At 36.4% G+C, this 13,220-nt stretch overlaps 1 protein-coding gene across 3 annotated transcripts in view; it reads right to left on the bottom strand.

The window, feature by feature from the left end:
• Positions 1-1,702: 1,702 nt before the first annotated feature.
• Positions 1,703-13,220, bottom strand: part of sfmbt2 (Scm like with four mbt domains 2) — a 45,291-nt gene continuing 33,773 nt past the window's right edge. For all 3 annotated transcript variants that reach the window (XM_016538700.1, XM_016538702.1, XM_016538701.1), the window contains 15 exons: positions 11,435-11,532; positions 11,237-11,338; positions 10,962-11,109; positions 10,412-10,494; positions 8,980-9,106; positions 8,710-8,823; positions 7,433-7,475; positions 7,155-7,213; positions 6,905-7,044; positions 6,434-6,543; positions 4,673-4,848; positions 4,321-4,484; positions 2,736-2,996; positions 2,497-2,625; positions 1,703-2,175 (listed from right to left, as the gene is read on the bottom strand). In XM_016538700.1, the coding sequence (XP_016394186.1) occupies positions 2,035-2,175; positions 2,497-2,625; positions 2,736-2,996; positions 4,321-4,484; positions 4,673-4,848; positions 6,434-6,543; positions 6,905-7,044; positions 7,155-7,213; positions 7,433-7,475; positions 8,710-8,823; positions 8,980-9,106; positions 10,412-10,494; positions 10,962-11,109; positions 11,237-11,338; positions 11,435-11,532 (1,895 nt within the window). In that variant the 3' untranslated portion in view covers positions 1,703-2,034. The remainder of the gene's footprint in view (positions 2,176-2,496; positions 2,626-2,735; positions 2,997-4,320; positions 4,485-4,672; positions 4,849-6,433; positions 6,544-6,904; positions 7,045-7,154; positions 7,214-7,432; positions 7,476-8,709; positions 8,824-8,979; positions 9,107-10,411; positions 10,495-10,961; positions 11,110-11,236; positions 11,339-11,434; positions 11,533-13,220) is intronic.

Raw genomic sequence — 13,220 nt, 5'->3', positions numbered from 1 at the left:
GAGGGAGAGAAATGCTGACTATGACCCCAAGAACACCATCCCTACAGTCAAGCACGGAGGTGGAAACATTATGCTTTGGGGCTGTTTTTCTGCTAAGGGTACAGGACGACTTCACCGCATTGAGGGGCAAATGGACGTGGCCATGTACTGTAAAATCTTGGACGGAGACCTCCTTCCCTCAGCCAGAACACTGAAGATGGGTCATGGATAAGTCTTCCAAGGATTACAGTGACCCAAAACATACCGCCAAGGCAACAAAGGAGTGGCTCAAGAAGAAGCACATCAAGGTCATGGAGTGGCCTAGCCAGTCTCCAGACCTCAATCCTATAGAAAATCTGTGGAGGGAGCTGAAACTTCGAGTTGCCAAACCACAGCCAAGAAACCTTAAAGGGGTTAAAAAACCCCTTTTCAAGAACTACAACGAACGGCTCGTTTGGACTACAGCATTGGTTTCCGGGCTTTGTTATGTCATTAAAATAATTCCCGCCTACAGAAATTCTAATGGTTGGGGGGTGGGGAGGGGCGAGGTCGTGGTTAGAACGCTTGGTTGAGTGCATCAGGCAAGACGACGACGGAGAAGAAGTGCTGCTGCAGAGTTAGTGCATCAGACAAAACGAAGAAGAAGAGCTGCTGTGCTGTAGCATCACGTTTTCCGCATGTCTAAAGGCGGTCGCAGACTGGACGAGAAGCGCTCAAAAGGCACTGCGGACAGACGCCGAACGGCGGCGCCGGTGTGCATACACTCATAGAAAATAATGTGTTCGAATTTTAAAGACGTGGTGCAACGCTGCGCTTCTCGTCTGGTGTGCGACTGCCTGAAATGCTGTTTTTTTTCACCTCCGTGCCCAAACGTCTTTGTTTGAGCTTCTGAACGCTGATGATGTCAGGAAACAGTGGTTGCAATTTATTTTTTAACTCTGTTCCTGAGCATTATAACTCCAATTTGCTATTGTGTGCTGCGCATTTTACTGAGGACAGCTTCCACAACATGAGGGAGTACATTTAGCCAAAAAGCTTTTGCTGAAAGACGGAGCAAGGGGCGTGGCAGTACTGAAACAACATCTAAAGTTTATATCAAATATCAGTCTTGATATTAATAATATTCCCTAATTCATTATGCAAGTTGCCAAACCTAGATTTTTCAGGTGGTAAATCGTCACTAACCTCCTAACAAACATTTTAAAAATAGTTTATCAGAACAAAATAAATATTACAAATATATTAGTTCACTTCCGAAGTTAATACTTCATATATAATTCGCCATTATAAATATAATTTGGTCTTAAAAGACGAATACAATTTCAGATAGTTCTGCAGTGAATTCAGGGGTTGGAGGTTTTTCACAGTTGAACTGCCTTTCAGTTTAGATGAGTACTTATTCCCATAGAGGATGTCTTCATACTAGAGACGTTCTTTTGAAACTTCTGGAACTCCAACCAAACCTAAACTTCCCCTAGATTGTTTGGTTTGTCTTCACCACACTGCTGAAAAAAACTGCACTCTTGAAAAATAAAGGTTCTTTATTGGCAACAATGGTTCCTTGAAGAACCTTTAACATCCTTGGAATCTTTCCATTCCACAAAAGGTTCTTAATAGTGGGAAAAGGTTCTTCTCACTAAGAAAAAAAGAAGAACTGTTCACTGAAAGATTCTTTGGGGAACCAAAAATGGTTTTTCTATGGCATCACTGTGAAAAACCCCTTTTGGAACCTTTATTTTCAAGAGTGGAAGGTTGTTTTAAAGAGGTTTTTGGTACTTGACCAGCTGGCCATCCAGTTAAATCCTCTAAAGGTCAGTTTGACTAGGCTGGGAGACCAGGTAGACCAGCTCAAACCAGCTAAAACCAGCAACCTTCAGCAGTTTTCTTTAGCAGGGAAGCAGAAATTATGTCATATTCCATGACTAAATCTCATATCGAAAAAAATCCATTCGGTATGAGGCAACCTGAGGTTTCCTGACAGATGGAATGACTCTTTATATCCCCTGAGCACAATACATAGGTGTCTGTTGATTTATGTCCGCCAAGAAGGTTAGCTTAGTTAGCGAACTGGGAGTAGAAGGCCACTTTGACTCGCTCGATCTGATGACAGAGTTTGATGGCGGGGCCGAGCTTTAGGTCCATACATTCTTGGACTGTAGGAAGGGTCAGCAGCAACAGGGCCTGTCCATCAATGTCCTTGAGAAGGAAAAAAGGTGTATGGGTTAACATAAATATTTGATTTTGTTTTACCGGTTTTGCTTGTTCTTGTTTGCTTCAGTTTTGCACACCCTGAGAGCAAATGTAGACCAAGACCAAGACCACCATAGACCAAGAACATTAGCAAAACAAAGTAAAAAGGGTCAATTTTGATTTCAATAAAAAGCAATGCATTCTAGATGTCCTCTGTCATACTGACTGCACAATGATTAGCCTAGAAATCTAAATATTTTCTTGATAACTTGATATGAAGTAGGCCCCAAAGAAGGGCCAAATGATAGGTTAGTTAGTGTACTGTACCTGCTCTTGGAATATCTTTGCTAGAGAGGCACAATCTGTGGATGTGATGAAGTCAACCACATCAGAGACGCTCCATTCCAGAGGATTCCTCTCTAACACCAGACGATCTTCCTCTTCAAATCTCTCAGTCTACATATGCACACAAGCACAGTTCAGCTTAACTAATAGAATCTGATATAGATGAAAGATCTTACATTTAGAAAATTAATTTACACATTAAGTCTATGTAGACGTTTTACCTTTGTGTGTGTGTTTTTGGCCGTCTGGTTCTGGCTGTAAGAAACAGAGCGTGTGGTTCTTCTGGGAGAGGATCTGTCGGTGGTTTCTGGCCCTGGATGGGTCGCCCTGCGCTGAAGAGCAGCACGGCGCGGTGGTCTTCCTCTCCTCGGGATGTCCTTGAAGGAGTGGGCAGAGGCCTCCTCACGCGGTGAGCTGGAACTCACTTCACTGCCCCACTCCTCAAAATCTTCTTCCTCATCATCATAGTAATAATCGCTATCCTGTGAAGAAACAGGAAAAGTCTTACACTAGATCTTAAGGTGTGGTCACATTTACCATTGTTTGGCTACATTTCTTGGCCACAAATATAATTTGAATACACAATTGGAAATTTCACATCAGTTTCTTCCCCACATAGTTTCTGTGTTGGGTTCAAGTTTTTCACGCAAATTTGTCATATTGACCAACAGAATGCCGCTTGGTTATTTTAAAGTGTTTTCTGTGTGAGTGGCGCTTTGTGCATCGTTACATCACATTTTTTTTGTGGGCAAAATTTTACTAACACCGAGTTTGACTTTAACCAGGCTTGATGTGCGATAACATTAAAAAATCATATCTTTTCCATGTTAATCGGATAAAAAAAATAATAAATTTTAACAGTTGGCTGGTTTCTTGCACGCTGAAACAAAGTAATTCAGTCACTGATCAGTAATCTGTATTTTTGTCTTAATATCCAGAAAAAAAAAGAATCTAAAAATCCTTAGAACAGATCAATTTACTTGAGAAAACGGATTCTTATCAAAAAATAAATAAAATCTTTTCAGTCTTGAATTAAATCTAGTTTTTACCCCACTGAGAGTTTTTTTAGTTGTTTTAGCATAAAACTAAAATTAAATATTAAACAAATATAGTTAAAACAAGAAAAGAATAGTATATTAATCAAAACATAAATAGTTGCCATTTTTTAGTAACACTTTATTCCATGCCTTTATGTATAATGCATTATAAAGGTATTCATAATGCATGTTTGTAATGCATTATATATTTTCATAAATAATTTTAACCAAAGTTAAAATGCATTATAATATTTGCAGATTCCTTGTTACATCTAAAATTGGTTGTCATGTGTGCATTAATGCATTATATGTTCTATGTAACAAATGTGATAGATAAGTATTATAATGTATTATAGCTGTGGTTGATGTCATAATTAATGGATTAAAATGCATTATATAAAAGCTTAAAGTAAAGCATTCATTTGACATTTTAAGAATGTTTGGATATTTTTACTGTGAAAATGACTGTTCCATTTAAAATAATAATTTATTAATAATGATTTAAAATAAATGATTTTTGCAGTGCACTCCACCCACACAAAAATCTAATTGGTCAAAGTACCTGCTTTGCATAGTTAATTAAACAAAATGTGTTGTGGTTGGCTGTGATTATGCAACATTTCATGTTTAGTGCGCACATACAAAATATTTGTCGTTGGAAACATATGCACTTTTGTACTTTTATATGCGCTTGCATTTGCTTACTCGCAGGAGTTACAAGTGAGATGCAAGTGAATATTTCTGAGTGTGTGTTTTTGGTTTGGCAGACCTGAGGTGACTCTGTGGTGTGGTATCCCACAATGGAAGTGCGTCGTTTCTTCTGGACAAAGATGGCTTTGCGTTTCTTTCGGCGTCGTGCTGGTTTGGTCATGTCACCGTCCTGTGCATTCTCCCCTAAACTTGGGCGTCCAACTTTCCTCTTCTTGTAATATGCTACATCAGACATAAATGAACACACACACACACAATTATTGACAGTTAGCAAGAGCTACGTATGAGTTTGAGTGTATCTGTGTGTGTTTCTGGAGAAAATAATACCTTGCTCTTGAGAAACATGTCATTTTAATTCCAAGTTAGAGCAAACATCACTTTTCATCACCATAGAGGAATAAAACACTCACTGTATTTGGTCTTGGTCTGACTGAAGCAGTTTTCAGGGCACTTGTCGGACACGATTGTTGGACCGAAAAGATTCGGACAACACTGAAGTCGCTCGCATACTCGACGACAAAACTCCGACACTTGATCTGCTGTTCGGACGATCCTCATGGTGGACCGATAGCTTTTCCCTTTGTATCTATAAACAAGCAAATGTGTTTCCACCATCAAGAACATTATGAAAATGAAACATTTTAGATATTCGGCTCACATACACATGACTATGCTAATCAGCTGGCTTAAAATCTCATTATGCAAATGAAGGACAGCTCTCTGTTCATTATGAATGCACTTTAATTTTGTATGTTGACTAATTTATCAGTAATATTTTTGCTTTTAGAATTACACACACACACAGACTCAATAGCATCGGAAAGTCTTTTTAATGAGCAGGTAAACAGAAATAATAAGCTTAAGTCATCAGACAAAAGTACGCAAAGCTTGTTTCCGCCATGGAAAAAAAAAAAAAAAAAAAGTAATTATCTCACAATTCTGACTTTCTTTCTCACAATTGCAAGTTTACATCTTACAATTTTGACTTTTCTCAGAATTGTGAGTTTATCTCGCAATTGCAAGTTAACATCTCACAACTCTGACTTGTGAGTTTGTATTTCGGAATTTTGTCTTATAAACGCACAATTGCACAATTTACAAATTCTGATAAAAAAAATAGGATTTCGAGAAAGCCTATAATAGAAATAAACTCAATTCTGAGGAAAAAACGTCAGAATTGCGAGATATAAACTCACAATTCTTAGGGAAAAAAAGCCTTGCGAGTCAAAAAATTACAAGGTATTAACTCAGAATTGTAAGATAAAAAGTCAGAATTGCGAGATACAAACTTACTATTTTGAGAAGAAAAGTCAGAATTGTGAGATAAAAAGTTGCAATAATGTTTTTTACCATGTTACCATGAAACGGGATTCTATACAAAAGAAGTACATTTTTTTAATGTAAGATAAAAAGTCAGAATTGCGAGATACAAACTTACTATTTTGAGAAGAAAAGTCAGAATTGTGAGATAAAAAGTTGCAATAATGTTTTTTACCATGTTACCATGAAACGGGATTCTATACAAAAGAAGTACTTTTTTTTAAATAAAATTGTGATTATTTCACTCTCTGTTCAATTAGTATATAGAATGTGTCAAATCTTATTAATTGTTAATTATAGTAAAGAACAATATTTAAATTGAAAATTAAATACTTAATAGAATAGTTCCCAATCTTATTTATAAAAGTAAATACTACTACTACTACTACTAATAATAATTATTATTATTATATTGTTCCAACCACACAATTTTACCCCTAAACAAAGTCATCTATTATAGTTGAGTGACTTCAACTGAATCAACAAAAATAATGAATTGTAAAAAAATAAATAAAAAATAATTTGCAGAATGAATACTAGCTACTAACAAACAATTTATTTAAAACAAAAAACTGTTGAAAAAAGATATTTCCACATACAAGTGCACAATTACATCAATCTGATAATTTGTCTTATGTCATAAGAAGTTAGCTAAATCTGACAAAACCTGTATTTGATGTCATTGTTTTATAAAATATATTTATAAATCTTTTTAATTCTAAAAATACAAAACCTATTCTGTTACGGATGGGTTTAGTCTGTCTAAATTAGCATTATATAAAACGAATCAATGTCTATGGTATACTGTCATTTAGATAACTAAGTAAACATGAATGTGTGTGTGTTCATACTTGGCTTTCAGGGTTTCCTCCTGACAGTTCCACTGTGGGTCTTCCACCATCTGCAGCTCTCTGAGCACACGGCCGGGTTTATATGCTGAGTTTATTAACATCATCAGAATCTGTGAGAAAATAACATCTCCGTGAATACATCGGAATCATGTTACATAAATATAAACAAACATTCAAACACACCTACACACAAACACATGTGCATATGCACCACAGCTAGTAGGCAACTGTTCTTTTATTTCTATAATTATTGTGCATGCATAACTTGTATCACCTCATGTTAATGTAGAATTGTAATTAAATAATAATCATACCCTATTTGAAATAAACTATTGAAGGCATAATTGATTAAAACTGGTGGAAAAACTTGCAGATTCAGCATCTACACTTTTCTTTATTGTGTACATTCATGTACATTTAAAAAATCTCAAATTCTTCATATTATTTGCGACAAGTCAGAGAGGACTGTACCTCTTTGAGGACTACAGCACACTTTCCGGGCCCAACGGCCTTTGGTAACTCAGAGATTCGGCCTTTGTTGAGATACGGACCAGAGAAACAGTGGTGGTTGACGAAGAGCTGGGAACAACAGTATTTTCCATTCACCAAACCTAGATAACACATACAGTAGATTAGCAATATTAGCACAAAATCCAGTTGTGTAGACAATGTTTATATGACATGAATTAAAATGATATTATTGGTAGAATATTTAGTAAACCTGTATCCATGGATGAGCACAGGTTAAGAGGGGCATCAGGAGGCTGTGAGGGGGCCAACCTAAAAAAAACAATCAATCAATCTAAATCAAGGTATTGCCATCCTATTCAAAACCACAGAAATGATCGAACATGAAAAAAATACAGCATCAACATATATTTTCAAAACAAGAAGTAGATGAGTCTCATGCATGACATGTTTAGGTAAAAAGTCCCACACTTTCTAGCAAAACAACCACAAAGGCTCATGGTTAAAATGTCCATGAGTATATCTACTCACTGTTTCTCAGGCTGAACAACGGCAATCTTCTTCTGAGGCAAACCTGAAATACCATAAAAAAACATGACTCACTGGGGAAAGTAGGGGTATTTCTCTGGAAAGGATTTTTCTTTGTTCTCTGAAAATGCCTTGAAATTATGAAAAATCTTTTTTGGTTTGCTTTGAAAGAGCAGAGTCCGATATGCACTGTTTATGTAAAAGTGAGAGCTGTTATTACTGTATTGCTTTATTACCATCCACGACAAATGACGTACAACAGGTCTTATTAAAGTTGTCTTGGTTTACAGTATTTTGCCATCAGGTTGCACTGATCTCATTGGTAAAAATTCCTTTTTTCACATTGTCATACATTTTTCAGAGCTCTCCAAATCTTTTCACCAGAGAATTTCCATGAATTTTCCAGTTTTACTATACAATAGGGTTGTGACGGTGAGGAAATTTTCCCACCGTCACTCTCCTCACTGGAGAAATGAAATCTGATCTGTGATGCGACTGTCGTTCGGCACGCTGCATTGAGCAGCCGCGTTCAGTTTTTAATTGTAGTGTCTGTTCTTTTACTGAACTAAATGATTTTTATTACTATAAAAAATCTAAACGACGGTGTGGGTCGGTGATGCGGTGGGCAAGTGACGTAACCGGTGTTGCGGCTTAACACCGGTATCACCGTCAACACCGTCTATTGCGGCAAGCCTACTATACAAGAGTTTTTTTTATAAAAATTGCATTTACGAATAGCAGTGTATAAACAATTAAACATTTTAGTGTATGAATACAGTCAAAGAAAATCTGCAAAAAAGTGTGTTAATATGAAGGAATTTTCTGTATTGATTTTTTCACAGGTTTTTTTTTTTTTCGTATTTCGAATTTTTAAACGTTTTGTTTTAGGGTTAAAGGAATGTTTTCTGCTTTTCTACTGATTTTTTTTTCTTACAGTGTACAAAAAATATACAGTGGATTCAGAAATTATTCGGACCCATTTTTTCACATTGTGTTTATGCTGCAACTTAATGTTAAAATAATTTTTTGTTAAAAAATGTAAGTATTGCTATCTATTTAAATATATATTAAAAAATGTAAATATTTTAAAATAAATAACAGAATTATGCCTTTTTAACATTTTAATTTTAGCAACTCAAACTGATTTTCACGCAAACATGGCTAAAAAGCCAAATTTGTTGCAGCATTTAAAATATGTTCCTTTTTATAAAGTAAAGTCAGATTGAAAGCATATGTCGCAGTCAAAGACATATAAGAAACCATCAGTACTTGACACTCACAGACTGTCTTTAGTAAATGTGTTAGCGGATAGCCATTAGCTTCACACCAGCCCACAGGGAAGATATTCATGCTCTCAACATCCACTATGCAATCTGGTTGCGGCTTAGTCAGACCTAAAAACAAAGACAGAGAGCAGAGGTGAAAACCGTGTCAACATGTCAGTGTGTAATATCTTTTGGTATTCACTCTAAGATCATGGCCTTGAGAGATTTCTATTAAATAATACGTAAAGAAGGTCAACAAACAGTATGTACTCTGTTTATTCCTACCTTCCAGTCTGAGCCAGAGTAGCCGACCTTTGACCTGAGTGATGCGAGCGACGCAGAGTTCGGAAGGTTGGAGTGGATTCACGGCTTCAAGCCACATATCCTTACAGAAGCCCCTGCTCTGAGACGCCTGATCACACACAATGCAGAAAAATAGGTCAGTGGAGAAGCGCCATGTGTCCAATTACATAAAACAATGCATATCACAATAAGTACAAACAAACTGGATAATGAGGCAGATACATAGTCGAGGAAAATAGATTTTTTTTTTTTTTACACAAAAGTTTCAATGAGTCCTCCAAAATATTGGAAAACAAGATTCATACAACTTATCACCATTTACATCCGATAATTGGTGCAAAATAAACAACAAACAAGCCTGCAGTCACAGCTTTTGTCTCTAATTCCAACATAATTAGTGGAATTTCGATGGGCTTTAAAATGCTGATTGGTCGATTCAGTGTTTCAGTTGTGAGTGTCTAGTAACATTTATGATGCAAAACATTAATTAACATCATTAATTAACCTTAGTTTACATGTCAGAGATAGGGGCTCCGCAGAAAATCTGAGAAAAAAAATATGTTGATTTTATGAAAAGATATACCTTTTATGTAACATCTTTTATGTAAAACTAAAAACCAGTCAAAAGCAGTCATAAGTAGCACGGGTATATTTGTAATGTAGCAATAGCCACCAATACATTGTATGGGTCAAAATTATAATTTTTTCTTTTATGCCAAAAATTATTAGGATATTAAGTAAAGATCATGTCCCATGACACACACACACACACACACACACATAATGCTGCTTTGTGACAATATTTATGCTCATAATAATTAAAATTTTTAAATAATGACAAATATTTCTCGATTTATGTATCTAATGGTAATACAAGTTAGACAGAAAACATACTGTCAACTTACGGTAATACAAATTAAGTATATTACTATTATTATAATATTTTAATAATAAAAAGGTACATATTGTCCTTACACAATTTTTATTTATGTATTTATTCATATATTATACTGTTTAACAAAAAAAAACGTATACATCACTTATATATATATGCATACTTTTATATATATATATATATATATATGCATAACTATATAAACTTATATATTTTAGGAAGTGTATCCCTTGCCAGGAAATCATCATAATTTATAGTTCCTGACTATGTTGTTCATAGTCAACTTTGAACTCAAGAGGGGAGGGGTATTTCTCTAAAAGACAAAACAATCTTTTGGCACCTTGCGTGTGTCAGTGTGACCAACATCGCAGTGGGGAAACCCAGTAGTTGGCACACTGTCATCAGACTTTATCTAATAAAGAAGAAATCCCAAAGCCTCATTCAGACACCATCAAACCACACACACACGTTCATCTGAAGACGAGGCGGGGGGGGGGACATCAAGATAAAGTGCCTTACGTTTGGGAAACACACATCTGGAGCGGCTTCAGCGCCAGTGTGTTTGAGATAGTCCGCCCAATCGAAGTCTTGTGACTCAAAACCTGACAGAAAATGAGACATTGAGAAAAAAAAAATGAGATAGAGAGATGATAAGAGGGGCAGAGCGAGTGAGAGAAACAGAGCGAGACATATTATGAGCAAATATAGTTTAATTGTACTATATCATTTGTACTCTATTTTCATGTTTATGTTATGTGTAATGATAGGTAATGTCATTAGATTTGTATTATTTTATATTAACATTCACATTGATTTTTTATACTTTATTTGTATTTCTGACTTTATTTTCCATTATTATTATTTTACTAATTATTTTATTATTTTTACTAATTTCATTATCTGCTTCAGCAGTGCAAATGCTTTGGCAATACTAATACATACCACACCAATAAATCACACTGAACTGAAAATAAAATTGAGATAAGAGGCAAACAGCATTGATAAAGACTCGTGTTAAGTGAATATGAATTTAATAGAGCAAAAATCCCATTAACACTGTCACGCCCACCTTGTGGCCTCTCCAGTCCAACACCATTCTTCAGACACCACTGCACTGGCAGGATGCCCGGTGAGTCAGCGTGACACACCGCACGAGTGGGCGTGGCTTCAGCTGTGAGGTCATCAACTCTGATCTGAAAGTAGTATTCATTATAGACCTGCAGAACAGAAAGACATGTGTGAGACAAAGAGAGACTGATGTCAGGGTAGGTGGCTAGTAATTATAACCTCTAGCATAATAACCCTTCATCTAGTGTGTGTGTGTGTGTGTGTGTGAAAGCATACTTTAGTTACAGACACAGGGCAGATGTGGAAGGGTTCCTTGGGTGACACCATTTCAAGCTTCATTCCTGCCCTGAAGGAGTGTGTGCTCAGGTCAGCGTGATCCTGAAACACACACATACAGATATCAGTTGTCAAAGTTCTCAAGAGCTTTGTGTAAAACATTGCTCTAACTTTCCCAAAACACACACACACACATACCTTGAAGACCTCCAGAGGAAGGGGACTTTTCAAGGTTTCAGTTGTGGCTTCATCTAAAGCTTCAGTCCATTCTGAGCTGCTCCTCAAATCACACAGATCTGAAAAAGAAAGAGAGAAACACAAGCTCATCCATCCATGCACCTATTTATTCACCCAACAGTCCATCCATCCACCCATCCATCCATTTACTCAACCAGATATCAATCCATCCATCATCCATACTGTACATACACATAACTGCCTATCCATCTACATATTTATTCATCCGACCATCCTCCACCTACCCATTCATCCATCATCCATCCAGTTATTCATCACTCCATCCATCCATTTAACCGAATATTCTCCCATTTATCATCCATTTATCAATTCATCAGTGTTTTTAGATATTCATCCATCCACATATTTATTCATCCAACCTTCCATCCATCGATTTAACCAACTATTCATCCAATTATCCATCCATTTATCTAAACATCCGTCTTTCATCCATCCAAATATTTATTCAGCCAATTACTCATCCCTCTGTCCATCCTGCCCAGCGTTTTATCATTCTATCATTCTGTCTATCGCTCTGTCTGCACTACTATCCATCCATCATTCATCCATCCTTCCCTCTGTACTTCCATCAATCCATTCATCATTCTGTACTTCTATCATCATCCATCATTCTGTACTTCTATCCATCCATCATTCTGTACTTCTATCCATCCATCATTCTGTACTTCTATCCATCCATCCATCCTTCTGTACTTCTATCCATCCATCATTCTGTACTTCTATCCATCCATCCATCATGTTGTACTTCTATCATCCATCATTCTGTACTACTACCATCCATCCATCCATCCACCATTCCGTACTTCTATAATCCATCCATCATTCTGTACTTCTATCCATCCATCTATCCATCATTCTGTACTTCTATCAACCATCTATCATTTTGTACTTCTATCCATCCATCCTTCTGTACTTCTATCCATCCATCTATCATTCTGTACTTCTATCCATCCATCCATCATTTTGTACTTCTATCCATCCATCCATCCTTCTGTGCTTCTATCCATCCATCCAACATTCTATACATCCATCCATCCATTCATCCACCATTCTGTACTTCCATCCATCCATCCATCCATCATTCTATACTTCTATCCATCCATCCATCATTTTGTACTTCTATCCATCCATCCATCATTTTATACTTCTATCCATCCATCCATCCATCATTTTGTGCTTCTATCATCCATCCATCATTCTGTACTACTACTACCATCCATCCATCATTCTGTACTTCTATCAACCATCTATCATTTTGTACTCTATCCATCCATCCATCATTCTGTACTTCTATCCATCCATCCATCCTTCTGAAGACCGGAGGGATCTGGTTACATTGTGCTCAACCAATAAATCAGAGATATATGATGGAGCAATACCATTTAGTGACTTATAGACAATAAGTAAAATTTTAAAATCTACTCTGTAATGCACAGGTAGCCAGTGTAAGGACTGTAAAACTGGAGTAATATGATCCCGTTTATGAACCCCGGTCAAAAGTCTAGCTGCAGCATTCTGAACCAATTGTAATCGGGATAAAGCTGTTTGACTAATCCCAGCATAAAGTGAGTTACAGTAGTCTAATCTTCTATTCATCCATCCATCCATCATTTCATCATTCTGTAATTCTATCCATCCATCCATCCAGCCATCATTCTGTACTTCTATCTATCTATCAATCCATCCATCCATCCATCATTCTGTACTATCTATCTATCTATCTATC

The sequence above is a fragment of the Sinocyclocheilus rhinocerous genome, unplaced genomic scaffold, assembly GCF_001515625.1.
Source record: "Sinocyclocheilus rhinocerous isolate Xijiao unplaced genomic scaffold, SAMN03320098_v1.1 scaffold307, whole genome shotgun sequence".
NCBI classification, from domain to species: Eukaryota; Metazoa; Chordata; class Actinopteri; order Cypriniformes; family Cyprinidae; genus Sinocyclocheilus; species Sinocyclocheilus rhinocerous.
The sequence above is the reverse complement of the archived record's forward strand: the minus strand, read 5'-3'. Positions and strand labels throughout refer to the sequence as shown.